Source organism: Cygnus olor, unplaced genomic scaffold (assembly GCF_009769625.2).
Source record: "Cygnus olor isolate bCygOlo1 unplaced genomic scaffold, bCygOlo1.pri.v2 scaffold_107_ctg1, whole genome shotgun sequence".
NCBI classification, from domain to species: domain Eukaryota; kingdom Metazoa; phylum Chordata; class Aves; order Anseriformes; family Anatidae; genus Cygnus; species Cygnus olor.
The window spans coordinates 50,747-78,152 of NW_024429097.1; the positions used below are offsets into that span (position 1 = coordinate 50,747).

At 61.0% G+C, this 27,406-nt stretch overlaps 1 protein-coding gene across 1 annotated transcript; it reads right to left on the reverse strand.

Annotated features, from left to right (window-relative positions):
- On the reverse strand, nucleotides 1–24,778 carry LOC121063219 (mucin-2-like). The gene is made up of 25 exons (XM_040543586.1): nucleotides 19,543–24,778; nucleotides 19,350–19,457; nucleotides 18,611–18,726; nucleotides 18,406–18,464; nucleotides 18,041–18,186; nucleotides 17,585–17,650; nucleotides 17,334–17,496; nucleotides 17,043–17,204; nucleotides 16,682–16,773; nucleotides 16,514–16,569; nucleotides 16,350–16,384; nucleotides 6,192–7,423; nucleotides 5,896–6,052; nucleotides 5,544–5,569; nucleotides 5,310–5,425; nucleotides 5,105–5,163; nucleotides 4,740–4,885; nucleotides 4,205–4,270; nucleotides 3,954–4,116; nucleotides 3,663–3,824; nucleotides 3,302–3,393; nucleotides 1,070–1,642; nucleotides 876–983; nucleotides 210–325; nucleotides 1–63 (listed from the first exon to the last, which is right to left on the reverse strand). Exons 1-25 carry the CDS (start codon nucleotides 24,776–24,778, stop codon nucleotides 1–3), a joined length of 9,318 nt encoding a protein of 3,105 aa, XP_040399520.1.
- Nucleotides 24,779–27,406: the final 2,628 nt, after the last annotated feature.

Below are 27,406 nucleotides of genomic sequence, written 5' to 3' on the forward strand. Positions count from 1 at the left end.
TCACGACAGACTCAGGATCTTGATGCCTTGGTAGCCTTCAATGTTGCGGTAGAAGATGTCCATCTGGAAGAGAAGGAGGCTGCAGGCCGGGTATCGGTGCCCCGCTCCTTTTCCTTGCATGTTCCTTCCCCACCTTGGGGTCCCCCCAAAACAAGCACACCCCTAAGAAGGACGGAGAAGACCCCATGGGGGAACGAGCAGCGTCCCACCTGCTGGGTGAAGCTGTGGATGAAGTTCTGGTAGGCGGTGGAGGTTTCGTTTCGGAGGTCCTCGGAGAACTCCTGGTTGGTGACCCGCAGCTCCACACTCACGGACACGTTGGTCTCTTTGGGGGAAGGCAGGAGATGGACTCAGGAGCAGGAGAAGACAACCCCAGCACCCTGGGCATTGCTGCTGAGCCCTGCAGGGCACTAATGAGCCTTAACGGGCCCAACTGGGCTCACCTGGGACCTCCAGCCTCTGCTTATTGCTGCAGGGGGAGCATTTAAGGGCAGGCCCCCAGCTCTCTGGAGCTGTGCTAAGGGGGATCCGCTCCTGGGCTGCTTCTGGCTGCTCCTTGGACCTCAACAGTGGTCCCCTGCCCCATGTTTCTCCCTGCACCTTTGGGTGCTGTGAGAGCTTGTGGTGGTTGGGGAACTCCTTGCTCGCATCTTTTGGTGCTCCAGGACAAGGCACTGGTTGGACAACACCTTGCCCACATCTTTGGGTGCTCCATGATAACACCCTGTTTAGTGAACTCAATGCCAACACCTTTGGGTGCTAAGGGTTCGTGCCCTGCTCAGAGATCATGCCCTCCCCATGAAGAAGCCCCCTCCTGCTTCTCCCCAGAATATTTGCGCCCCATGGTCTGGAGGTGGGTGCAGAGGGCTCCATACCGGCCTTGGTCTCGATGCTGCTCTCGCCGTAACTGCAGGTGTTGCCTGTGTATCCTGGGGGGCACACGCAGTGGCCATTGACCCAGGTGCCTCCATTTTCGCAGACCCCTGGAAAAGACCGTGTGAGGTGGGGCTTGGAGGTGTGGGATTAGGAACCTGCTCTGGGGGCAGCTAAGGGTGGGAGGGTGTGGTACCTGGGGTGGTGGTGGTGGTTGGGTGTGTGGTGGTAGTGGTGGTGGTTGGGCGTGTGGTGGTGGTGGCTGGGCGCATGGTGGTGGTGGTGGTAGTGGTGGTGGTGGTGGTCGGGCTCGTGGTGGTAGTGGTGGGGCTCGAGGCGGCGGTGGTGGTGGTCAGGCTCGTGGTAGTGGTCGGGCTCGAGGTGGTGGTGGTGGTCGGGCTTGTGGTGGTGGGCCTCAAGGTGGTCGTGGTGGTTGTGGTGGTTGGGTTTGAGGTAGTAGTGGTGGGTTTTGGGCTTGTCATAGCGGTGGTGGTGGTAGGGTTTGTGGTGGTGGTGGTCGGGCTCGTAGTGGTGGTGGTGGTGGTTGGGCTTGTAGTAGTGGTGGTGGTGGTGGTGGAGGTGGTCAGGCTCAAGGTGGTGGTGGTCGGCAGCGTGGTGGTGGTATTGGCTGCGAACATGGCTGCTGTGATTTGGATGGTGGTAGTAGTTGAAGTAGTGCTGATGGTAGTGGTTGCGTTGGGTGCCATGTTCATCCCGGAGGCCGCAGTTACTCCAGCGCTCGCAGTGTCCTCAGGGCTCGTGGCAGCGCCTGTGTACAGCGTGAGCGCGGCTCAGCCAGTTCCTCCCTGGTGTTATCACCTCTCAGACGTGGGCAAGGACTTCCCCGTTCCTCTCTGTTCCCCACAGTCCCTGTTCTCGCCTCCCCTCCAGGTCACTCTCTCACATGAGCTGCCCGCACTTTGCCTCCCGCAGCAGCCCCATCTTGCCCTCTGGCTTTCCCTTCGCCCCATCCTTCCTTCCCTGTGTCCTCACCCCTCCACCTTCTGCCTCTCTTTTGCTTTCTCCCCACACCCTCCCCAGGCCCGTTTACACACCCGTGCAGTGTGCAAGGCGTGGTGGGGTGAGGATGCACGTGAGCACCTCAGGAGCTTCACGTGAGGACAGAGACAGCTGGGATGACAAATACTTGGCCTCCACTCCCCCTTGTAACTGCTGGCACCCCAGGGAAGGGAGTTGTGTGGTGTCCCCATCCCCGTCCCCAGTGTCCTTGTCCCTGTCCTTGTCTCTAGCCCTGTCCCCAACGTCCCTGTCCCCGTCCCCACCAGGACGGTGCCATCTCGGGCTGTGGAGGCTGACTCCCCCCGTCAGCCTCCCCAATGCACCCTAAGGAGATACCTCAGGGGAGGCCACCCCCTCCTGCCCCCCACATCTGCGTTTCAGTGCCGCCTGGCCAGGCTCCACTCACCCACTGCAACCCTGCGGAGGAAGAGGAGGAGGAAGACGCGGGTGCAAGACCCCATCTTGGTGCCCCCCAACCCCCCAGTGCCACCGGCAGCATCCCGGTGCGGAGCCATGCCTGAGGCAGGAGTGGCAGTGGGGAACTTTGCCCCTCTGCAGGGAGGAGCCATCCGTCCCTGCCTGGAGCTGTCCCAGGGCAAGGAATTAACAGCCCCGTGCATGCTGGAGCCATCCCAGTACAAACCAGTGCCACCAGTGCCTTAGTAGTTATTTCTGGGGAATTGGAGCAGGTCTGGCCATCCCCATACAAACCAGTGACACCAGTGACTTGATACTTATTTATTTGGAATTGGAGGGGGCCCAGCCCTATGCAGGGGGAAGGGGGGATCCTGACCCTTAAAGTGACCTGTGGGGGGAGGGGGGAACACCCTGGAAATGACGTCATGGCCCCCAAAGTGAGGTCATCACCAGGAGAGCAGGGCCAGGACCTGTGTGTGCAAGCAGAGGTGGGGGACAAATGAAGTGCTACAGGAACAGTGGGGGTCATGACCCGAAAAGGGAGGGCCATGATCCCTAACTTGAGGTTGGGGAATCCTCCCCTGAAAAGCAAGGGGGGTATCCCAAAGTGCTCTGTGGGTCCCTGGGGGAGGGCCAGCCTCCTGGTGTCCCCCCTTCCCTGCTCAGAGCTGCGTGGTGATCCTCTCCGGCCTCTGGATCTGGACCTGGGAGAGGATTTTTTGAGGGGGGGGAGAGGTATCAAATGGTGATTCCATGAGTGGGGTAAGGGTGCCCCTGTCATATGTCCCACCCCTTTGGGTGAGTGGGGGGGGGGGGAACCTACCTGTGCCGAGGTGTCCACGGACTGCAGGTCAACCCGCATGGTGTCCTCATGGGCACCTGTGGGGTGAAGGAGCTCAACGGGGGGTGCCCCAGGTGGGGGTCCCAACAACCCCCCCATCCCATCATCCCATCATGGGGGTCAGTGGGTTCCCCCCCTCCAACCCCATACCTTCATTCTGGATGGTGAAGCCCCCAGGGAGACTCCAGTTTTCATCCTCTTCCTCGTACCAGTGCTGCTTGGTCTCCGTCAGGTCGCTGGACCTGGGGGGTATAGAGGCTGTAACATTGGGAGTGGGCCTGGAGGCAATTGGGGGGGTCTTGGAGGCACCGGGGGGGTCTTGGAGGCACCGGGGAGGCCAAGCCCTGCTCCATCAGGACCACCAGAGGTGGGGCCAAGCACCACAGATGGGTGCACTTGAGGACTTCCATGGATGGAGCCTCTACAACTGGAGACTCCACGGAGGACCTCCACGGACTGAGGAGGACCTCTACTTGTGAAGGTCCTCCTGTGCCCACCACCTCTTCCTCACCTGTCCGACAACTTCTGCCTCTTGGCCCTGAAGAGGAAGGCGGCGAGGACGAAGAAGACCAAGCACAAGGCTGCCACGGCCAGGCCCATGCCCACGGCCATCTTGCTGACCCGGCTCTTGCACCGATTGCCCTGGTACCAGTAGAGGTTGGTCTCACGGCAGCTGTGGGGAGGAGATGTGGGGCTGAGTGTGGTTCCAAGACCCCTGGCCTGGCCCCTGGTCCTTTGGTGGGGCCAAGAGCCCACATCAGGGCCCTGGAGGTGTCCCTGCTGGTGTCCCCATGGCCCTTACAAGCACTGGGGGCCACTCAGGGTGAGCTGGCACTGCCCCTCATTGCAGTCGATGGTGCCCGCGGTGTTGGCCGAGCAGTTGGACACGCAGCTAAGGCCGCTTTTGGTGGTGTTGGGGTAGTAGAAGTCCTCAAAGCCCTTCGGTGCGACCTGGCGGCAATACGCTGCGGGGGGAATGGGGGTTGGCCAGGGAGAGATTCCCCTGGACCCCTGCCCATGGTTTACCGCAAACAACCCACCCTGTGGGCTCACCCGTTGCATTGAACTCAAACGAGGGTTGGGTGATCGTCACTTCGGAGGCATTGAAGCAGAAGCTGCCTGAGAAGGAGAGGGACAGGCTGCGTGGAAGAGCTCCTGGCCTCAGGGGTCCTCAGGGCCCTCAGGGGTCCTGAGGGCCCCAACCCTGTCCCTAGAAGCCCCAGCTCTGCCCCAGGCCTAGGCCCAAATGGATCGCCTGGGCCTCAACCATGTCCAGGAGTCCCCAGCCCTGTTCAAAGGCCCCAAGCCTGTCCCCAGAGGCCACAACCTCATCCCCAAGGTCTAGGCCCAAACGGTTCCCCAGGGCCCCAACCCTATCCTCGGAAGACTTCAACCATGCCCCCAAGGCCTAGGGCCAAAGGGGTGCCAAGGGTGCAACCCTGTCATGGAGGACGCAACCCTGTCACGGAGGACGCAACCCTGTCACGGAGGGCCCCAACCCCGTCATGGAGGGCCCCAATCCCGTCACGGACTGCCCCAACCCCATCCTTGGGGACCTTAACACCGTCCCTGGGGGGCAGAAGCTCACTGTTGTCAGTGCAGTTTTGCTGCTGGGCCGCTGCTTGGATGATCTCCTCCTTCACATTCTTGGTGACGTTGTTGATCTTCTCCGTTGTATCGGCAGTCACCAGCAGAGCGATGATGACGGCGTGATCCACCACGATGCTGCCCGGTCTGAGGGGACACCCCAATGCCCATTGGTGTAGCCTCAATGCCAGTTGGAGCACCCCAATGTCCCCTCATCATTGACCAGCATGAGGCCAGTTGGAGCACCCCAATACCAGTTGGAGCACCCCAATGCCCACTGGAGCACCTCAATGGCAATTGGAGCACCCCAATGGCAGTTAGAGCACCCTGAAACCCTCTCCCACAGGCCAGCAGCCCAACACTCACGACAGACTCAGGATCTTGATGCCTTGGTAGCCTTCAATGTTGCGGTAGAAGATGTCCATCTGGAAGAGAAGGAGGCTGCAGGCCGGGTATCGGTGCCCCGCTCCTTTTCCTTGCATGTTCCTTCCCCACCTTGGGGTCCCCCCAAAACAAGCACACCCCTAAGAAGGACGGAGAAGACCCCATGGGGGAATGAGCAGCGTCCCACCTGCTGGGTGAAGCTGTGGACGAAGTTCTGGTAGGCGGTGGAGCTTTCGTTTCGGAGGTCCTCGGAGAACTCCTGGTTGGTGACCCGCAGCTCCACGCTCACGGACACGTTGGTCTCTTTGGGGGAAGGCAGGAGATGAGACTCAGGAGCAGGAGAAGACAACCCCAGCACCCTGGGCATTGCTGCTGAGCCCTGCAGGGCATAATGAGCCTTAATGGCCCCAACTGGGCTCACCTGGGACCTCCAGCCTCTGCTTATTGCTGCAGGGGGAGCATTTAAGGGCAGGCCCCCAGCTCTCTGGAGCTGTGCTAAGGGGGACCCGCTCCTGGGCTGCTTCTGTCTGCTGTTTGGACCTCAACAGTGGTTCTCTGCCCTGTCCTATGCTTCTCCCTGCACCTTTGGGTGCTGTGAGAGCTTGTGGTGGTTGGGGAACTCCTTACCCACACCTTTGGTGCTGTAGGACTTTGTGCTGGTTGGGGAAGACCTTGCCCACAACATTGGCTGCCCCAGGACAACACCCAGGTTGGAGAACTCAGTGCCAACACTTTTGGGTGCTCTGGACCCATGCCTTGGTTGAGGTCCATACCTGTGGTCATAGTCACTCCTGACTTGCCCTCCCTGTGACCACTCCCGGTTCTCCCCAGATTTTGCCCAGATTGGGCTGGAGGTGGGTGCAGAGGGCTCCATACCGGCCTTGGTCTCGATGCTGCTCTCGCCGTAACTGCAGGTGTTGCCCGTGAATCCTGGGGGGCACACGCAGTTGCCGTTGACCCAAGTGCCTCCATTTTCACAGACCCCTGGAAAAGACCGTGTGAGGTGGGGCTTGGAGGCGTGGGGTGAGGAACCTGCCCTGGGGGCAGCCAAGGGTGGGAAGGGTGGTACCTGGGGTAGTGGTGACGGTGGTTGGGCGCGTGGTGGTGGTGGTCAGGCGCGTGGTGGTGGTGGTCAGGCGCGTAGTGGTGGTGGTAGTGGTGGTGGTTGGGTGAGTGGTAGTGGTCATGGTGGTGGTGGTCATGGTCGTGGTGGGGGTAGTTGTTGCGCGTGTGGTGGTGGTGGTCAGAAGCGTGGTGGTGGTGGTGAGTGTGGTCGCGGTGGTGGTGGCGCCAGTGGTGTTCACGGTTGTGGTGGTGGTTGTGGGACTGGTGGTAGTGCTGGTGCCAGGCGTGGTCATCGTGATGGCTGTGGTGGCAGTCGTTGGGACGGTGGTGGTACCAGGAAAGGTCATGGGGCTGGTGGTGGCACTGGTGGTGGTTGTGGGGCTGGTGGTGGCTCCAGAAGTGGTCGTGGGGCTGTTGATGGTTGTGGTGACAACTGTGGGGCTGGTGGTGGTGCTGGGGGTGGTTGTGGCATTGGCCGTGGCGCTGATGGTGGTTGTGGCACCTGTGGTGGTTGCAGTGGTCCCAGGGCTGGTGGTGGTAGCAGGGAAGGTCGTGGATAGGGTGGTGGTGCTGGTGGTGGTTGTGGGGATGGTGGTCGTTCCGGTGGTGGTTGTGGGGCTGTTGGTGGTGCTGTAGGTGGTCGTGGCATTGGTTGTGGTGGTGGGGACACCTGTGATGGTGGTCATGGGGCTGGCAGTGGAGCTGGGGGTGGTCGTGGCATCAGTTGAGGCGCTGGTGGAGGTTGAGGCACTGGTGAAGGTCGTGGGGACAGTGGTCATTCCAGTGGTGGTCGTGGGGCTGGCAGTGGAGCTGGGGGTGGTCATGGCATCAGTCAAGGCGCTGGTGGAGGTTGAGGTGCTGGTGGAGGTCGTGGGGACAGTGGTCATTCCAGTGGTGGTCATGGGGCTGGCAGTGGTAGGGGTGGTACCCGGGGTGGTCAAGGGACGGGTGGTGATGAGGGTGGTAGTGTAAGGGAGAATTGTGGTGGTGGTCGGGATTGGGTTGGTCGTGGTTGGGTGGCTAGGGCTGATGGAAGTGGTCACTGTGGCGTAGATTGCACAAGTGGTGGCGCTGGTCGCGGTGGTGGTTGTGGGCACCGAACTCATGGTTGCTGCACTAGGAGAAGCGGTGGGTGTGGAAGAAATGTCTGGAGAAGTACTGGTGGCGGTTGTGAGGGTGCTGGAGCCAGTGCTGGTAGTGATGCCGGTGGTCGTGGGGATGCTGCTGGTGGGGGTGCTAGGGGAGTCAGGGGTCGAGGGGGTGACAGAAGAGGTCAGGGTTAAAGTGGAGACAGAGGTGGATGAGGTCGGGGTGGAGGTGGAGGAAGTCAAGTTGGAAGTGGGGGAGGTTGGAGCAGACATTGGGGAGGTTAGGGCGGAGGTGGGGAAGTTTGGGGCGGAGGTGGACATGGGGAAGGTTGGGGCAGACGTGGACATTGGTGAGGTCGTGGGAGAGGTCAGGGTGGAGGTGGGGGAGGTTGGGGTGGAGGTGGACATGGGTGAGGTTGGGGCAGAGGTGGGGGTGGTTGAGGCAAACGTGGGGGAGACAGGGGCAGACATTGATGTCAGTGAGGTCGGGGCAGAGGTGGGAGAGGTCGAGGAAGAGGTGGGGGAGGTCGGGGAAGACATGGATGTGGGTGAGGTCAGGGAAAAGGTGGGTGAGGTCAGGGAAGAGGTGGGGGAAGTCGGGGCAGAGGTGAAGGTGGGGGAGGTCGGGGCGGAGGTGAAGGTGGGGGAGGTCGGGGGGGAGGTGGGAGAGGGCAGGGCGGAGGTGGAGGAGGTCGGGGTGGAGGTGGAGGTGGGGAAGGTCAGGGTAGAGGTGGGGGAGGTCGGGGAAGAGGTGGGGAAGGTCAGGGAAGAGTTGGGGGAGGTCGGGGCAGAGGTGAAGGTGGGGGAGGTTGGGAAGGAGGTGGGGGAGTTCGAGGGGGAGGTGGGAGAGGGCAGGGCGGAGGTGGAGGAGGTCGGGATGGAGGTGGTGGGGAAGGCCAGGGTAGAAGTGGGGGAGGTCGGGGCGGTGGTGGGGGAGGTTGAGGCAGAGGTGGGAGTGGTCGGGGCCAAAGTGGAGGTGGGGAAGGTCAGGGTGGAGGTGGGGGAGGTCGGGGCAGAGGTGGGGGCAGAGGTGAAATTGGAGGAGGTCGGGGCAGAGGTGAAGGTGGGAGAGGTTGCGGCCGAGGTGGAGGTGGGGGAGGTTGGGGCCGAGGTGGGGGAGGTCGGGAAAGAGGTGGGGGAGGTTGGGAAAGAGGTCAGGGCAGAGGTGAAACTGGGGGAGGTCGGTGAGGAGGTGGGGGAGATCGGGGCAGAGGTGGAGGTGGGGAAGGTTGGGGTAGAGGTGGGGGAGGTCGGGGCCAAAGTGGAGATGGGGAAGGTCAGGGTGGAGGTGGGGGAGGTCGGGACAGAGGTGAAATTGGGGGAGGTCAGGGCGGAGGTGGGAGAGGTTGGGGGGGAGGTGGGAGAGGTCAGGGCAGAGGTGAAACTGGGGGAGGTTGGTGAGGAGGTGGGAGAGGTTGGGGCCAAAGTGGAGGTGGGGAAGGTCAGGGTGGAGGTGGGGGAGGTCGGGGAAGAGCTGAGGGAGGTCGGGGAAGAAGTGGGGGCAGAGGTGAAATTGGGGGAGGTTGGGGAGGAGGTGAAATCAGAGGAGGTCGGGGCAGAAGTGGGAGAGGTCGGGGCCGAGGAGAAGGTGGGAGAGGTTGGGGCCGAGGTGGAGGTGGGGGAGGTTGGGGCAGAGGTAAAATTGGGGGAGGTTGGGGAGGAGGTGAAATCAGAGGAGGTCAGGGAAGAGGTGGGGGAGGTCGGGGCAGAGGTAAAATTGGGGGAGGTTGTGGAGGAGGTGAAATCGGAGGAGGTCGGGGAAGAGGTGGGGGAGGTCGGGGCAGAGGTAAATTGGGGGAGGTTGGGGAGGAGGTGAAATCGGAGGAGGTCGGGGAAGATGTGGGGGAGGTCGGGGCAGAGGTAAAATTGGGGGAGGTTGGGGAGGAGGTGAAATCGGAGGAGGTCGGGGAAGAGGTGGGGGAGGTCGGGGTGGAGGAGAAGGTGGGAGAGGTTGGGGCCGAGGTGGAGGTGGGGGAGGTCGGGGAAGAGGTGGGGGAAGAAGTGGGGGCAGAGGTAAAATTGGGGGAGGTTGGGGAGGAGGTGAAATCGGAGGAGGTCGGGGAAGATGTGGGGGAGGTCGGGGCAGAGGTAAAATTGGGGGAGGTTGGGGAGGAGGTGAAATCAGAGGAGGTCGGGGAAGATGTGGGGGAGGTCGGGGCAGAGGTAAAATTGGGGGAGGTTGGGGAGGAGGTGAAATCAGAGGAGGTCAGGGCAGAATTGGGAGAGGTCGGGGCCGAGGAGAAGATGGGAGAGGTTGGGGCCGAGGTGAAGGTGGGGGAGGTCAGGGAAGAGGTGGGGGAGGCTGGGGCAGAGGTAAAATTGGGGGAGGTTGGGGAGGAGGTGAAATCGAAGGAGGTCGGGGCAGAAGTGGGAGAGGTCGTGGCCGAGGAGAAGGTGGGAGAGGTTGGGGCCGAGGTGGAGGTGGGGGAGGTCGGGGAAGAGGTGGGGAAGAAGTGGGGGCAGAGGTAAAATTGGGGGAGGTTGGGGAGGAAGTGAAATCGGAGGAGGTCAGGGAAGAGGTGGGGGAGGTCGGGGCAGAGGTAAAATTGGGGGAGGTTGGGGAGGTGAAATCAGAGGAGGTCAGGGAAGAGGTGGGGGAGGTCGGGGCAGAGGTAAAATTGGGGGAGGTTGGGGAGGAGGTGAAATCAGAGGAGGTCGGGGAAGAGGTGGGGGAGGTCGGGGCAGAGGTAAAATTGGGGGAGGTTGGGGAGGAGGTGAAATCGGAGGAGGTCGGGGCAGAATTGGGAGAGGTCGGGGCCGAGGAGAAGGTGGGAGAGGTTGGGGCCGAGGTGGAGGTGGGGGAGGTTGGGGCAGAGGTAAAATTGGGGGAGGTTGGGGAGGAGGTGAAATCGGAGGAGGTCGGGGCAGAGGTAAAATTGGGGGAGGTTGGGGAGGAGGTGAATCGGAGGAGGTCGGGGAAGAGGTGGGGGAGGTCGGGGCAGAGGTAAAATTGGGGGAGGTTGTGGAGGAGGTGAAATCGGAGGAGGTCGGGGAAGAGGTGGGGGAGGTCGGGGCAGAGGTAAAATTGGGGGAGGTTGGGGAGGAGGTGAAATCGGAGGAGGTCGGGGAAGATGTGGGGGAGGTCGGGGCAGAGGTAAAATTGGGGGAGGTTGGGGAGGAGGTGAAATCGGAGGAGGTCGGGGAAGAGGTGGGGGAGGTCGGGGTGGAGGAGAAGGTGGGAGAGGTTGGGGCCGAGGTGGAGGTGGGGGAGGTCGGGGAAGAGGTGGGGGAAGAAGTGGGGGCAGAGGTAAATTGGGGGAGGTTGGGGAGGAGGTGAAATCGGAGGAGGTCGGGGAAGATGTGGGGGAGGTCGGGGCAGAGGTAAAATTGGGGGAGGTTGGGGAGGAGGTGAAATCAGAGGAGGTCGGGGAAGATGTGGGGGAGGTCGGGGCAGAGGTAAAATTGGGGGAGGTTGGGGAGGAGGTGAAATCAGAGGAGGTCAGGGCAGAATTGGGAGAGGTCGGGGCCGAGGAGAAGATGGGAGAGGTTGGGGCCGAGGTGAAGGTGGGGGAGGTCAGGGAAGAGGTGGGGGAGGCTGGGGCAGAGGTAAAATTGGGGGAGGTTGGGGAGGAGGTGAAATCGAAGGAGGTCGGGGCAGAAGTGGGAGAGGTCGTGGCCGAGGAGAAGGTGGGAGAGGTTGGGGCCGAGGTGGAGGTGGGGGAGGTCGGGGAAGAGGTGGGGGAAGAAGTGGGGGCAGAGGTAAAATTGGGGGAGGTTGGGGAGGAAGTGAAATCGGAGGAGGTCAGGGAAGAGGTGGGGGAGGTCGGGGCAGAGGTAAAATTGGGGGAGGTTGGGGAGGTGAAATCAGAGGAGGTCAGGGAAGAGGTGGGGGAGGTCGGGGGCAGAGGTAAAATTGGGGGAGGTGGGGAGGAGGTGAAATCAGAGGAGGTCGGGGAAGAGGTGGGGGAGGTCGGGGCAGAGGTAAAATTGGGGGAGGTTGGGGAGGAGGTGAAATCGGAGGAGGTCGGGGCAGAATTGGGAGAGGTCGGGGCCGAGGAGAAGGTGGGAGAGGTTGGGGCCGAGGTGGAGGTGGGGGAGGTTGGGGCAGAGGTAAAATTGGGGGGAGGTTGGGGAGGAGGTGAAATCGGAGGAGGTCGGGGCAGAGGTAAAATTGGGGGAGGTTGGGGAGGAGGTGAAATCGGAGGAGGTCGGGGAAGAGGTGGGGGAGGTCGGGGCAGAGGTAAAATTGGGGGAGGTTGTGGAGGAGGTGAAATCGGAGGAGGTCGGGGCAGAAGTGGGAGAGGTCAGGGCAGAGGTGAAGGTGGGAGAGGTTGGGGCCGAGGTGGAGGTGGGGGAGGTCAGGGAAGAGGTGGGGGAGGTTGGGGCAGAGGTAAAATTGGGGGAGGTTGGGGAGGAGGTGAAATCGGAGGAGGTCGGGGAAGAGGTGGGGGAGGTTGGGGCAGAGGTAAAATTGGGGGAGGTTGGGGAGGAGGTGAAATCAGAGGAGGTCGGGGAAGAGGTGGGGGAGGTCGGGGCAGAGGTAAAATTGGGGGAGGTTGTGGAGGAGGTGAAATCGGAGGAGGTCGGGGAAGAGGTGGGGGAGGTCGGGGCAGAGGTAAAATTGGGGAGGTTGTGGAGGAGGTGAAATCGGAGGAGGTCGGGGCAGAAGTGGGAGAGGTCAGGGCAGAGGTGAAGGTGGGAGAGGTTGGGGCCGAGGTGGAGGTGGGGGAGGTCAGGGAAGAGGTGGGGGAGGTTGGGGGCAGAGGTAAAATTGGGGGAGGTTGGGGAGGAGGTGAAATCGGAGGAGGTCGGGGAAGAGGTGGGGGAGGTTGGGGCAGAGGTAAAATTGGGGGAGGTTGGGGAGGAGGTGAAATCAGAGGAGGTCGGGGAAGAGGTGGGGGAGGTCGGGGGCAGAGGTAAAATTGGGGGAGGTTGGGGAGGAGGTGAAATCAGAGGAGGTCGGGGAAGAGGTGGGGGAGGTCGGGGCAGAGGTAAAATTGGGGGAGGTTGGGGAGGTGAAATCAGAGGAGGTCAGGGAAGAGGTGGGGGAGGTCGGGGCAGAGGTAAAATTGGGGGAGGTTGGGGAGGAGGTGAAATCAGAGGAGGTCGGGGCAGAAGTGGGGGAGGTCGGGGTGGAGGAGAAGGTGGGAGAGGTTGGGGCCGAGGTGGAGGTGGGGGAGGTTGGGGCAGAGGTAAAATTGGGGGAGGTTGGGGAGGAGGTGAAATCGGAGGAGGTCGGGGCAGAGGTAAAATTGGGGGAGGTTGGGGAGGAGGTGAAATCGGAGGAGGTCGGGGAAGAGGTGGGGGAGGTCGGGGCAGAGGTAAAATTGGGGGAGGTTGTGGAGGAGGTGAAATCGGAGGAGGTCGGGGCAGAAGTGGGAGAGGTCAGGGCAGAGGTGAAGGTGGGAGAGGTTGGGGCCGAGGTGGAGGTGGGGGAGGTCAGGGAAGAGGTGGGGGAGGTTGGGGCAGAGGTAAAATTGGGGGAGGTTGGGGAGGAGGTGAAATCGGAGGAGGTCGGGGCAGAGGTAAAATTGGGGGAGGTTGGGGAGGAGGTGAAATCGGAGGAGGTCGGGGAAGAGGTGGGGGAGGTCGGGGCAGAGGTAAAATTGGGGGAGGTTGTGGAGGAGGTGAAATCGGAGGAGGTCGGGGCAGAAGTGGGAGAGGTCAGGGCAGAGGTGAAGGTGGGAGAGGTTGGGGCCGAGGTGGAGGTGGGGGAGGTCAGGGAAGAGGTGGGGGAGGTTGGGGCAGAGGTAAAATTGGGGGAGGTTGGGGAGGAGGTGAAATCGGAGGAGGTCGGGGAAGAGGTGGGGGAGGTTGGGGCAGAGGTAAAATTGGGGGAGGTTGGGGAGGAGGTGAAATCAGAGGAGGTCGGGGAAGAGGTGGGGGAGGTCGGGGCAGAGGTAAAATTGGGGGAGGTTGGGGAGGAGGTGAAATCAGAGGAGGTCGGGGAAGAGGTGGGGGAGGTCGGGGCAGAGGTAAAATTGGGGGAGGTTGTGGAGGAGGTGAAATCGGAGGAGGTCGGGGAAGAGGTGGGGGAGGTCGGGGCAGAGGTAAAATTGGGGGGGTTGGGGAGGAGGTGAAATCGGAGGAGGTCGGGGAAGATGTGGGGGAGGTCGGGGCAGAGGTAAAATTGGGGGAGGTTGGGGAGGAGGTGAAATCGGAGGAGGTCGGGGAAGAGGTGGGGGAGGTCGGGGTGGAGGAGAAGGTGGGAGAGGTTGGGGCCGAGGTGGAGGTGGGGGAGGTCGGGGAAGAGGTGGGGGAAGAAGTGGGGGCAGAGGTAAAACTGGGGGAGGTTGGGGAGGAGGTGAAATCGGAGGAGGTCGGGGAAGATGTGGGGGAGGTCGGGGCAGAGGTAAAATTGGGGGAGGTTGGGGAGGAGGTGAAATCAGAGGAGGTCGGGGCAGAATTGGGAGAGGTCGTGGCCGAGGAGAAGGTGGGAGAGGTTGGGGCCGAGGTGGAGGTGGGGGAGGTCGGGGAAGAGGTGGGGGAAGAAGTGGGGGCAGAGGTAAAACTGGGGGAGGTTGGGGAGGAAGTGAAATCGGAGGAGGTCAGGGAAGAGGTGGGGGAGGTCGGGGCAGAGGTAAAATTGGGGGAGGTTGGGGAGGAGGTGAAATCGGAGGAGGTCGGGGAAGAGGTGGGGGGGGTCAGGGCAAAGGTAAAATTGGGGGAGGTTGGGGAGGAGGTGAAATCAGAGGAGGTCGGGGAAGAGGTGGGGGAGGTCGGGGCAGAGGTAAAATTGGGGGAGGTTGGGGAGGAGGTGAAATCGGAGGAGGTCGGGGAAGAGGTGGGGGGGGGTCAGGGCAAAGGTAAAATTGGGGGAGGTTGGGGAGGAGGTGAAATCAGAGGAGGTCGGGGAAGAGGTGGGGGAGGTCGGGGCAGAGGTAAAATTGGGGGAGGTTGGGGAGGAGGTGAAATCGAAGGAGGTCGGGGCAGAAGTGGGAGAGGTCGGGGCCGAGGAGAAGGTGGGAGAGGTTGGGGCCGAGGTGGAGGTGGGGGAGGTCGGGGAAGAGGTGGGGAAGAAGTGGGGGCAGAGGTAAAATTGGGGGAGGTTGGGGAGGAAGTGAAACCGGAGGAGGTCAGGGAAGAGGTGGGGGAGGTCGGGGCAGAGGTAAAATTGGGGGAGGTTGGGGAGGAGGTGAAATCAGAGGAGGTCGGGGCAGAATTGGGAGAGGTCGGGGCCGAGGAGAAGGTGGGAGAGGTTGGGGCCGAGGTGGAGTTGGGGGAGGTTGGGGCAGAGGTAAAATTGGGGGAGGTTGGGGAGGAGGTGAAATCGGAGGAAGTCGGGGCAGAGGTAAAATTGGGGGAGGTTGGGGAGGAGGTGAAATCGGAGGAGGTCGGGGGAAGAGGTGGGGGAGGTCGGGGCAGAGGTAAAATTGGGGGAGGTTGTGGAGGAGGTGAAATCGGAGGAGGTCGGGGAAGAGGTGGGGGAGGTCGGGGCAGAGGTAAAATTGGGGGAGGTGTGGAGGAGGTGAAATCGGAGGAGGTCGGGGCAGAAGTGGGAGAGGTCAGGGCAGAGGTGAAGGTGGGAGAGGTTGGGGCCGAGGTGGAGGTGGGGGAGGTCAGGGAAGAGGTGGGGGAGGTTGGGGCAGAGGTAAATTGGGGGAGGTTGGGGAGGAGGTGAAATCGGAGGAGGTCGGGGAAGAGGTGGGGGAGGTTGGGGCAGAGGTAAAATTGGGGGAGGTTGGGGAGGAGGTGAAATCGGAGGAGGTCGGGGAAGAGGTGGGGGAGGTCAGGGCAGAGGTGGAGGTGGGGGAGGTCATGATCGAGGTTGTTGGGTATGTTGTGCATTCAGCAGTGGTGCCTGTGGACACAGTGAGTGTGACTCAGCCGTGTGGCCTCCCTTCCAGTCGCAGTTTGTCAGACTTGGGCGATAATGTCCCCCATCCCTTCCCTTCTCTGCACCCCCACAGCGCTGACCTCCTGCTCACGGCCTCGTGTGATCCATCCCCTCCCCATCCCGTCCTGCACCTGTCTTCCCCCTTTGCCTCCTCTGTCCTTCCCCATGTCCTCGCTCCGCCACCTCCTGCCTCCCTTTCACTTTCTCCCCACACCCTCCCCATGCCCGTTCGCATGCCTGTGGGGTGTACACGGCTCAGCGGGATGAGGACACACGTGTGTGCACCTCCAGAGACTCACATGGAGATGGGGACAGCTGGGAGGACCAATTCTTGGCCTCTGCTCCCACTTGTCACCCCGGGGTAGGGATTTGTGGGGTTTACCCATCCCTGGCACTAGTGTCCTTGTCCCTGTCCGTGTCTCTATCCCCGTCCCCAATGTTCCTGTCCCTGTCCGCACCAGGACGGTGCCACCCTCAGGCTGTGGAGGCCAATTCCCCCCTCAGCCTCCCCAACACATCCAGAGGAGATGCCCCAGGGGAGGCCGCCCCCTCCCGCTCCCCATGGCTGCATTTCGGTGCCGCCCACCCGGTCTCCACTCACCCACTGCATCCCCACAGAGGACGAGGAGGAAGAGGAAGAGGAAGGCCCTGGTGCAAGACCCCATCTTGGTGCCCCCCAGCCCTGCGGCGCTGCCAGCAGCATCCCGGTGCGGAGCCATGCCTGAGGCAGGAGTGGCAGTGGGGAACTTTGCCCCTCTGCAGGGAGGAGCTGCACATCCCCACCTGGGGCTGCCCCAGGGCAAGGAATTAGCAGCCCCGTGCATGCTGGAGCCATCCCAGTACAGACCAGTGCCACCAGTGCCTTAGTAGTTATTTCTGGGGAATTGGAGCAGGTCTGGCCATCCCCATACAAACCAGTGACACCAGTGACTTGATAGTTATTTATTTGAATTGGAGGGGGTCCAGCCCTATGCAGGGGGAAGGGAGGGTCCTGACCCTTAAAGGGATCTGGAGGGGGATGGGGATGACACCCTGGAAATGACGTCATGGCCCCCAAAGTGAGGTCATCACCAAGAGAGCAGGGCCAGGACCAGTATGTGCAAGCAGAGGTGGGGGCCAAATGAAATGCTACAGGAAGGGTGGGGGTCGTGACCCTAAAAGGGAGGGTCTTGACCCCCAACTTGAGGTCATGACCCCCCCCAAAAGCAAGGGGAGGTATCCCAAAGTGCTGTGTGGGTCCCTGGGGGGGGGAAGGGGGAGGCAGCCTCCTGGTGTCCCCCCCCTCCCTGCTCAGAGCTGCGTGGTGATCCTCTCCACCTTCTGGATCTGGACCTGGGGGGGTGAGGTGGGGGTTAAGGGGAGGGGGAGTTACATGGTGAGGTCATGACAGGGGTGGGGGGTGCTACCCCTATGTGTCCCCCCACCCATGCCCCCCCCCCCTTGGGTGGGTGGGGGACCTACCTGTGCCGAGGTGTCCACGGACTGCAGGTCAACCTGCATGGTGTCCTCATGGGCACCTGTGGGGTGAAAGAGCTCAACGGGGGTGCCCCAGGTGGGGGTCCCACCAACCCCCCCATCCTATCATTCCCATCATGGGGGTCAGTGGGTTCCCCCCCTCCAACCCCATACCTTCATTCTGGATGGTGAAGTCCCCAGGGAGGCTCCAGTTTTCATCCTCTTCCTCGTACCAGTGCTGCTTGCTCTCCATCAGGTCGCTGGACCTGGGGGGTATAGAGGCTGTAACATTGGGAGTGGGCCTGGAGGCAATTGGGGGGGTCTTGGAGGCACGGGGGAGGCCAAGCCCTGCTCCATCAGGACCACCAGAGGTGGGGCCAAGCACCACGGATGGGTGCACTTGAGGACTTCCACGGATGGAGACTCTACAACTGGAGACCCAACGGACGACCTCCACGGACTGAAGAGGACCTCTACTTGTGGAGGTCCTCCCGTGCCCACCTCCTCCCCCTCCCATCCCACGGGGTTTCCCCACCTGTCCGACAACTTCTGCCTCTTGGCCCTGAAGAGGAAGGCGGCGAGGACGAAGATCACCAAGCACAAGGCCGCCACGGCCAGGCCCATGCCCACGGCCATCTTGCTGACCCGGCTCTTGCACCGATTGCCCTGGTACCAGTAGAGGTTGGTCTCACGGCAGCTGTAGGGAGGAGATGTGGGGCTGAGTGTGGTGCCGAGACCCGCGGCCTGGTCCCTGGTCCTTTGGTGGGGCCAAGAGCCCACATCAGGGCCCTGGAGGTGTCCCTGCTGGTGTCCCCATGGCCCTTACAAGCACTGGGGGCCACTCAGGGTGAGCTGGCACTGCCCCTCATTGCAGTCGATGGTGCCCGCAGTATTGGCCGAGCAGTTGGACAGGCAGCTGAGGCCGCTTTTGGTGGTGTTGGGGTAGTAGAAGTCCTCAAAGCCCTTCGGTGCAACCTGGCGGCAATACGCTGCGGGGGGAATGGGGGTTGGCCAGGGAGAGATTCCCCTGAACCCCCGCCCACGGTTTACCGCAAACAACCCACTCTGTGGGCTCACCCGTTGCATTGAACTCAAACGAGGGTTGGGTGATCGTCACTTCGGAGGCATTGAAGCAGAAGCTGCCTGGGAAGGAGAGGGACAGGCTGCGTGGAAGAGCCCCCAGGCCTCAGGGGTCCCCAGGGTCCCAACCCTGTCCCTAGAGGCCCCAACTCTGCCCCAGGCCTAGGCCCAAATGGATCCCCAGGGCCTCAACCACGTCCAGGAGTCCCCAACCCTTTCCAAAGGGCCCCAAGCCTGTCCCCAGAGGCCACAACCTCATCCCCAAGGCCTAGGCCCGAACGGTTCCCCAGGGCCCCAACCCTATCCTCGGAAGACTTCAACCATGCCCCCAAGGCCTAGGCCCAAAGTGGTGCCAAGGGCCCCAACCCTGTCTCTGGGGGTCCCAACCCCATCATGGAGGACCCAACCACTTCATGGAGAACCCAGGCCTGTCCCTGGGGGGCAGAAGCTCACTGTTATCAGTGCAGTTTTGCTGCTGGGCCGCTGCTTGGATGATCTCCTCCTTCACATTCTTGGTGACGTTATTGATCTTCTCTGTGGTATCGGCGGTCACCAGCAGAGCGACGATGATGGCGTGATCCACCACGATGCTGCCCGGCCTGAGGGGACACCCCAATGCCCATTGGTGTAGCCTCAATGCCAGTTGGAGCACCCCAATGTCCCCTCATCATTGACCAGCATGAAGCCAGTTGGAGCACCCCAATACCCACTGGAGCACCTCAATGGAAATCAGAGCACCCCAATGCCCACTGGAGCACCCGAATGGCAGTTAGAGCACCCTGAAACCCTCTCCCACAGGCCAGCAGCCCAACACTCACGACAGACTCAGGATCTTGATGCCTTGGTAGCCTTCAATGTTGCGGTAGAAGATGTCCATCTGGAAGAGAAGGAGGCTGCAGGCCGGGTATCGGTGTCCCGCTCCTTTTCCTTGCACGTTCCTTCCCCACCTTGGGGTCCCCCCAAAACAAGCACACCCCTAAGAAGGATGGATAAGACCCCATGGGGGAACGAGCAGCGTCCCACCTGCTGGGTGAAGCTGTGGACGAAGTTCTGGTAGGCAATGGAGCTTTCGTTTCGGAGGTCCTCGGAGAACTCCTGGTTGGTGACCCGCAGCTCCACGCTCACGGACACGTTGGTCTCTTTGGGGGAAGGCAGGAGATGAGACTCAGGAGCAGGAGAAGACAACCCCAGCACCCTGGGCATTGCTGCTGAGCCCTGCAGGGCATAATGAGCCTTAACAGCCCCAACTGGGCTCACCTGGGACCTCCAGCCTCTGCTTATTGCTGCAGGGGCAGCATTTAAGGGCAGGCCCCCAGCCCTCTGGAGCTGTGCTAAGGGGGACCTGCTCCTGGGCTGCTTCTGTCTGCTGTTTGGTCATCTGTGGTCCCCTGCCCTATGCTTCTCCCTGCACCTTTGGATGCTGTGGGAGTGGTTGTGATGGTTGAAGAACTCCTTACTCACATGTTTGGGTGGTCCAGGACAAGGCAGTGGTTGGAGCACTCCTTACCCACACCTTTGGGTGCTGTAGGACCTTGTGCTGGTTGGGAAACACCTTGCCCACAACATTGTCTGTCCCAGGATAACATGCTGGTTGGAGAACTCACTGCCAACACCTTTGGGTGCTGTGGACCCATGCACTGCTTGAAGTCCATGCCCGTGGTCATTCCTGACACCCCTTCTCCCATGAGGAAACCTCCCTCCTGGTTATGCGCAGAAGATTTGGCCCCTCATGGGCTGGAGGTGGGTGCAGAGGGCTCCCTACCAGCTTTGGTCTCGATGCTGCTCTCGCCGTAACTGCAGGTGTTGCCCATGTATCCCGGGGGGCACACGCAGTTGCCGTTGACCCAAGTGCCTCCATTTTCACAGACCCCTGGAAAAGACCGTGTGAGGTGGGGCTGGGAGGTGTGGGGTGAGGAACCTGCCCTGGGGGCAGCTAAGGGTGGGAGGGGTGGTACCTGGGGTGGTGGTGGTGGTATTGGTGGTAGTTTGGTGTGTGGTGATGGTCATCATGGCGGTGGTCATTGTGGTGGTGGTCGTCGTGGTGGTAGTGGCGGTCGTTGGGTGCATGGTGGTGGTGGTTGGGCGCGTGGTGGTGGTGTTTGGTCGTGTGGTGGTGGTGGTCAGGTGAGTAGTGGTGGTGGTAGTGGTTGGGCTCATGGTGGTGGTGGTGGTCGGGCTCATGGTGGTGGTGGCGGTTGGGCTCATGGTGGTGTTGGTGGTTGGGCTCGTGGTGGTTGTGGTGGTTGGGGTGGTGGTGGTGGTCGGGCTCATAGTGGTGGTGTTGGTGGTTGGGCTCGTAGTGGTGGTGGTAGTGGTTGTGGTGGTTGGGCTTGAGATGGTGGTGGTGGTGGTGGTCGGGCTCCTAGTGGTGCTGGTGGTTGGGCTCGAGGTGGTGGTGGTAGTAGTGATTGGGAACGTGGTGCTAGTGGTTGGGATTTTGGTGCTGGTGGTGGTCAAGAGTGTGGTGGTGGTTGTGGGGAGCGTGCTGGTGGTGGTGGGGAGCATGGTGGTGGTCGTTGGGAGCATGGTAGTGGTGGTTGTTGAGTGGGTGCTGGTGGTGGGGAGTGTGGTGGTGGTGCTAGTTGGCTGGGTGGTGGTGGTGGTGGTTGGTAGTGTGGTGCTGGTGGTGGTCAGCTGGGTGGTGGTGCTGGTGGGGAGCGTAGTGGTGGTGGGGAGTATGGTGGTGGTGGTGGTCGAAAGCGTGGTGCTGGTTGGCTGGGTGGTGGTGGTGGTGGCTGGTTGTGTGGTTGTGGTCAGGAGTGTGGTGCTGGTCAGCTGCGTGGTGCTGGTCAGCTGGGTGGTGGTGGTTGGGAGCATGGTAGTGGTGGTTGTCGAGTGGGTGGTGCTGGTGGTGGGAAGCATGGTTGTAGTCATGGGGAACGTGGTGGTAGATGTGGGGAGTGTGGTGGTCATGGTGGTGGTGGCTGGGTGCATGGTGGTGGTGGGGAGCATGGTGGTGCTGGTGGTGGGGAGCGTGGTGGTGGTGCTAGTTGGCTGGGTGGTGGGAAGTGTGGTGGTGTGGAGCGTGCTGTTGGTGGTGGGGAGCGTGGTGGTGGTTGAGTGCATGTTGGTGGTGGGGAGAATGGGAGTGACGGTGGTAAAGAGCGTGGTGGTGGTGGGGAGTGTGGTTCCGGTCAGCTTGGTGGTGGTGGTGGGGAGCACGGTGGTAGTGGTGGTTGGGTGCATGGTGGTGGGGAATGTGGTAGTGATGTTGGTCAAGAGTGTGGTGGTGGTGGGGAGTGTGGTGGTGGTGCTACTTGGCTGGGTGTTAGTGGTAGTGACTGGGTGCATGCTGGTGGTGGGGAGAGTGGTGGTGTTGGTGGGGAGCATGGTGCTGGTCAGCTGCGTGGTGGTGGGGAGTGTGGTGGTGGTTGGGTGCATGGTGGTTGTGGTTGTCAAGTGGGTGGTGGAGGTGGGGAGTGTGTCGGTGGTGTTGGTTGGCTGAGTGGAGGTAGTGGGGAGCATGGTGCTGGTGGTGGGGAGCATGGTGGTCCTGGAGGTTGGCTGGGTGGTGGTTGGCTGGGTGGTGGTAGTGGGGAGCGTGGTGGTTGGCAGAGTGGTGGTGGTCGTGGGGAGCATGGTAGTGCTGGTGGTGGGGAGCGTGGTTGTAATCTTGGGGAGTGTGGTAGCTGGGTACATGGTGGTGGTGGAGAGTGTGGTAGTGCTGGTGGTGGGGAGCGTGGTGGTGCTGGTTGGCTGGTTGTTAGTGGTAGTGGCTGGGTGTCTGGTGGTGCTGCTGATCATGGATGTGGTAGTGCCAGTGCTCGTGGGTTCAGTGGTACCGGTGCTAGCGGGGTTACTGCTGCCAGTGCTTGCAACACTGGCAGTGCCAATGCTTGTGGGATCACTGCTGCCAGTGCTCGTGTGCCCACTGGTGCCGGCACTTGTTTGGCCACTTGTGGATGTGGTTGTGGGCCAACTGGTGCCAGAATTCATGAGTGTGCTGGTGGTGGTGTTCATGGGCCCACTGATGCTGGTGCTTGTGGTAACAGTGGTGCTGGTGCTCGTGGGTCTGCTTGTGTCAGTGCTTGTGGGAGCAGTAGTGCCAGTGCCCATGCTTGTGACTGTAGTGGTGACTGTGTTTGCAGGCAAGGTGGTGCTGGTACTCGTGTGCCCAGTGGTGCTGGAGATCATGGTGACAGTGGCTCTGGTGTTCATAGTCGAGCTGGTGCTGGTCCTTGTGGTAACAGTGGTGCTGGTGCGTCCGGTTGTGTAAGTAATCGTGGGAGCAGTGGTACCGGTGCCTGTGCTCATGGGAGAAGTTGTTCCTGTGCTCTTGGGTGTGCTGGTGCTGGTACTCGTGTGCCCAGTAGTGCTTGAGCTCGTGGTGACAGTGGCGCTGGTGATCATAGTTGAGGTGGTACTGGTGGGACCAGTGGGGTTAGAGCTCGTTATAGCCGTGGTGCGGGTACTCATGTGTCCTGTTGCGTTGGTGCTCGTGGGTGCAGTGGTGCCGGCGTTGGTGGTCCCAGTGGTGCCAGTACCTGTGGGTGTGCTGGAGGTGGTACTTGTGGACCCACTGGTACTCGTGGCAACACTCGTTCTGACGCTCTCAACAGGGGTGATGTTTGTACCAGTGGGTGTGGTAGTGCTGGTGATCGTGGGTGGGGTTGTCTCAATGCTCATGGGAGCAGTGGTGCCGGTACTCATGGGTCCGGATGTTTCAGTGCGCGTGGGTGCAGTTGTGCTGGTGTTAATGTGCCCAGTGGTGCCAGTACTGGTGTGTGGGCTGCTGGTGGTGCTCGTGGGCCCGCTGGTACTCATGGAAACACTTGTGCTGATGCTCGCAACACCGGTGGTACTTGTGCTTGTGGGTGTGGTAGTGCCAGCGCTCGTTGGTGTGGTTGTGTCAGTGGTCGTGGGAGCAGTGGTGCTTGTGCCTGTACTCGTGACTGTAGTGGTGCTGATGCCTGTGCTTGTGGGAGCAGTGGTGCCTATGGTCATGGGCGAGATGGTGCCTGTACTCATGTGCCCAGTGGTCCTTGAGGTCATGGTGACAGTGTCACCGGTATTTGTAGTCCCGGTGGTAACAGTGGAGTTAGAGTTCGTTAGAGCCGTGGAGCCTGTACTCGTGGGTGTGGTTGATTCAGAGCTCGTGGTTACAGTGGTGCCAGTGTTTGTGGGCACAGTGGTGCAAGTCCTGGTGTGCCTGCTGCTTGTGGTGCTTGTGGGCCTGCTGGTGCTGGTACTCATGGAAACACTTGTGCTAATGCTTGCAACTCCGGTGGTGCTTTTGCTAGAGGGTGTGGTAGTGCTGGTGCTCGTGAGTGGGGTTGTCTCAATGGTTGTGGGAGCAGTGGTGCTGCTGCTCGTGGCTCCAGCTGTCTCAATGCTCGTGGGAGCAATGGTGCTTGTGCCTGTGCTCGTGACAGTAGTTGTGCCTGTGCTTGCAGGAAAGGTAGTGCTGGTGCTCGTGGGCCCGCTGCTGCTGGTGCTTGTGGAAAGGGTGGTGCTGGTGCTGCTGTGTCTGGTTGTGTAAGTGGTCGTAGGAGCAGTGGTGCCGATGCCTGTGCTCATGGGAGCACTGGTGCTTGTGCTTGTGCTCGTGACAGTAGTGGTGCCTATGCTTGCAGGAGCGGTAGTGCCGGTGGTCATGGGCCCACTGCTGCTGGTGCTTTTGGAAAGGGTGGTGCTGGTGCTGATGTGTCTGGTTGTGGATGTGCTTGAGGGAACACTGGTGCCACTTCCTGTGCTCGTGACAGTAGTGGTGCCTATGCTTGCAGGAATGGTAGTGATAGTGCTCGTGGGCCCACTGCTGCTGGTGCTTGTGGAAAGGGTGGTGCTGGTGCTGCTGTGTGCAGTTGTGTAAGTGCTTGTGGGAGCAGTGGTGCCGGTGCCTGTACTTGTGACTGTAGCAGTGCCGATGCCTGTGTTTGTGGGAGCAGTGGTGCCTGTGGTCATGGGCGTGATGGTGCCTGTATTCATGTGCCCAGTGGTGCTTGAGGTCATGGTGAGAGTTGCACCGGTGCTCGTAGTCCAGGTGGTACCAGTGGAGCCAGAGCTCGTTAGAGCCGTGGAGCCTGTAGTCGTGGGTGTGGTTTCTTCAGTGCTGGTGGGTGTAGTGGTGCCAGTGTTGGTGGGCGCAGTGGTGCTAGTACTGGTGTGCAGGCTGCTGGTGGTGCTGGTGCGCCCGCTGGTGCTGGTACTCATGGAAATACTTGTGCTGATGCTCGCTATAGTGGTGGTGCTTGTGCTTCTAGGTGTGGTAGTGCTGGTGCTTGCTGGTGCGGTTGTCTCAATGGTTGTGGGAGTAGTGGTGCTTGTGCCTGTGCTCGTGACTGTAGTGGTGCCGATGCCTGTGCTCGTGGTTGCAGAAGTGCCTGTGGTCGTGGTGGTGCCGGTACTCCTGTGCCCAGTGGTGCTTGAGGTCATGGTGACAGTGGCGCCGGTGTGCATAGTCGAGGTAGTACTGGTGGGACCAGTTGGGCTAGGGCTCATTCTAGTCGTGGAGCCAGTACTCGTGTGTCCGGTTGCTTCAGTGCTTGTGGGTGCAGTGGTGCCAGTGTTGGTGGGCGCAGTGGTGCCAGTACTGGTGTGCGGGCTGCTGGTGGTGCTCGTGAGTCCACTGGTGCTGGTACTCATGGAAACACTTGTGCTGATGCTCACAACTCCGGTGGTGCTTTTGCTAGTGGGTGTGTTAGTTCTGCTGCTCGTGAGTGGGGTTGTCTGAATGCTTTTGGAAGCAATTTTGCTGGTGCTCGTGGGTCCAGTTGCTTCAGTGCTTGTGGGTACATTTTTGTTGATGTTGTTGGGCGCAGTGTTGCCAGTACTGGTGCACGGGCTGCTGGTGTTGCTTGTGGGTGCACTGGTGCTGGTACTCATGGAAATACTTGTGCTGATGCTCGCAACTCCGGTGGTGCTTTTGCTAGTGGGTGTGGTAGTGCCGGTGCTTGCTGTTGCGGTTGTCTCAATAGTCGTGGGAGCAGCGGTGCTTGTGCCTGTGCTCGCGACTGTAGTCGTGCCGATGCCTGTGGTCGTGGCAGAAGTGATGTCTGTGTTCGTGGGCGTGTTGTTACCGCTGTTCATGTGCCCGGTTGTTTTTGAGGTCGTGGTGACAGTGGCACCATTGCTCATATTCGAGGTGGTACTGGTGGGACGAGTGGGGCTAGAGCTCTTTACAGGAGAGGTGTGCTTTAATGCAGAGGTGCTGGAGTTGGTGGTGTAGGCAGAAGTGTTGGAGGTCAAGGTCATCGTTGTTGTTGTTGTGCTGCTGGTGCCTGCGGACACAGTGAGTGTGGCTCAGCCGTGGGTCCTCCCTTGCAGTCGCGGTTCTTCGGAACTGGGCAATAACATCTCCCGTCCCTTCCCTTCTCTGGAACCCTCGTTATCACGGCTTTATCTCCAGGTCACAGCCTTGTGTGATCCATTCCCCACCCCATCCCATCCTGCACCCGCCTTTCCCCTTTGCCTCCTTCAGCCTCTCCTGTGTCCTAGCCCCCCTACACACTCTTCCTCCCTCTCACTTTCAGCCCATGCCTTCCCCATGCCTGTTTGCACATCCCTCACGTGTGCACATTGTGTCAGGGCAAGAACACACGTGTGCAGCCCTGGAGCTTTGCACAGGGACGATGCTGGCCAGGAGGACCAATTTTTGGCCTCCGCTCCCCCTTGTCCCTGCTGTCGTCCTGGACTGAGGAGTCGTGGGGTGTCCCCATCCCTCTCCCTGTCTGGGGTCCCATCCCTGTCAATGTCCATGTCCCTGTCCCTGTCCCCATCCCCATCCCTGCCTCTGTCCCCGTTCCTGTCTTCATTCCCATCCCTGTCCCCATCCTTGTCCCCGTTCCCATTCCCATTCCTCTCCCTGTCCCCATCTCCATCCCTGTCCCCATCACTCTCCCCGTCCCTTTCCCCATCCTTGTCTTTATCCCCATCCCCAATGTCCCTGTCCCCATCCCCAGTGTCCCTGTCCCCACCAGGACGGTGCCACCTCGGGCCGTGGAGGCCGATTCCCCCCTGAGCCTCCCCAGCGCACCCCCCAAGCACCCCAAGGAGATGCCTTGGGGGAGGCTGCCCTCTCCTGCCCCCCACGGCTGCATTTCGGTGGCCCCCGGCCAGGCTCCACTCACCTGTCACATCCCCGCAGAGGAGGAGGAGGAGGAGGAGGAGGAGGAGGAAGGCCCAGGTGCAAGCCCCCATCTTGGTGCCCCCCAGCCCCCCAGTGCCACCGGCAGCATCCCGGTGCAGAGCCATGCCCGGGGCATGAGCAGCGGTGGGGAACTTTGCCCCTCTGTGGGGAGGAGCCGCATGTCCCCGCCTGGTGCTGCCCTGGGGCAGGCGGTTGTTGGGGGTGTGCAGCCATGCCCGCACCCCTTGTGGGCACCACGACCCCCGAGCAGACCCCCCCACACCCTCCCCATTATCACCACCATCACCGCTGCCACCCCAGGGGCACCACAGCATCACAGGCAGGGGGCGTTTGCCCCATTCAAGATGAATCTGACCCAAACTGGGGAGTGGGGGATGTGGGTTCTGGTGGCCCACAGTGCTGGTGGGGACCCCCAGGAGGACCCAGCTGGACCCCAGCGGCTGCAGCCCCCAGGGAGCCAGGATTAGACAGTTCACATCTCCACCCCTGCTGTAGCTGGCATGAGGCCAGGGGAAGGTGCACCGGTGCCAGGCGGGGTGGCACCAGCAGACTATTTATTGCCTTTTGGGATGGGCACGCGCAAAGCCGGGCGTCCCCCCCCCCACACACACACACCCGAGCTGGGATCTGCAAACAGGGGCGTTTCCTCTTCATCAATGAGCAAACAAACGCGCCCCGGACCCGCCAAGCCCATTAGCAGTCACGTCTGTGCTGTCCTGGGCAGCTTCCAGCTGTGTCGGAGTTCTCTGAGATCTATTCCAGCCTTGTCTGGGTCTTTCCAGATTGATTCCAACCATGTTTGGGTCTTCTGAGATTGTTTCCAGCCAAGGCTGGGTCTTTCCAGATCGATTCCAACCATGGTTTGGTCTACTGAGATCATTTTCAGCCACAGTTGGGTCTTTCCAAATCAATTCCAACCCTGGTTGGGTCTTCCCAGATCATTTGCAGCCACGGCTGGGTCTTTCCAAATCGATTCCAACCCCGGTTGGGTCTTCTGAGATCAATTCCAGCCATGGTTGGGTCTTCCGGTCTCGATTCCAGCCCCTCCCAACCATGACCCAAGCCCCCAACCCAAGCACGCCATTGGCTGTGCTCTCCCAACTCCAGCTGCCCACATTATTTTTCAGAAGACAACAAAAATGCATTAATAAATATAATTAAATATATTTCCACGGGGGCGAGGCTCATCCTGCTCTGGCCCAGGCGAAGCTTTGCAAGGAAGGATGGGACCTGGGTGCTATTGTGTCCTCTCCAGCGAGGGGTCCCCAAGGCCATGGGAGACCCCTCTTCTCTCACAGAAGAACCGGATCCCGACTGTTTTTGCCCCAAAAATGAGAAATGCTGAGAGCAGGAGGTTTTCCCGCACGGTGAGGTCGGCGGTCGCTGCCACCCAAGCCAAGGGTCCTGCGTGGTGGGTGATGAAGGGCATCGAGGTGGTCTTGGCCCCTCCTCAAGCTGGTTTTGGGGGCCACTTCACAGCTCACAGGGACGCCGCACCTTCTGCTTCCCCCTGTGAAGAGGGAAGGAGCATTGAGGCCAGATCCGGGGTGGTCTGGAGAAGTCGTGGAGGCCCCTTTGCGAGTCTTCAAGATCAGGTTCGGCTTCAGGGCTTCGAGGAACCCAACGTGGTGTGAGACATCCCTGGACGGCTTGGACTGGGTGAGCTTGAAGGCTTCCTTCCATCCCATCCCAACTAGTCCCGTCCCAACTCGTCCCATCCCAACTTTTCCCGT

Bases quoted from the DNA above. Each gene is read 5' to 3' on its own strand.
- LOC121063219 (XM_040543586.1), bottom strand. From the start codon at position 24,778: ATGACCTTGACCTCCAACACTTCTGCCTACACCACCAACTCCAGCACC. The intron at 4,886-5,104 runs GTGAGTGTTGGG...GTGTCCCCTCAG, and splicing joins ATCAAGATCCTGAGTCTGTC to ACCGGGCAGCATCGTGGTGG. The intron at 1,643-3,301 runs GTATGGGGTTGG...CGCTGTACACAG, and splicing joins CTTCACCATCCAGAATGAAG to GCGCTGCCACGAGCCCTGAG.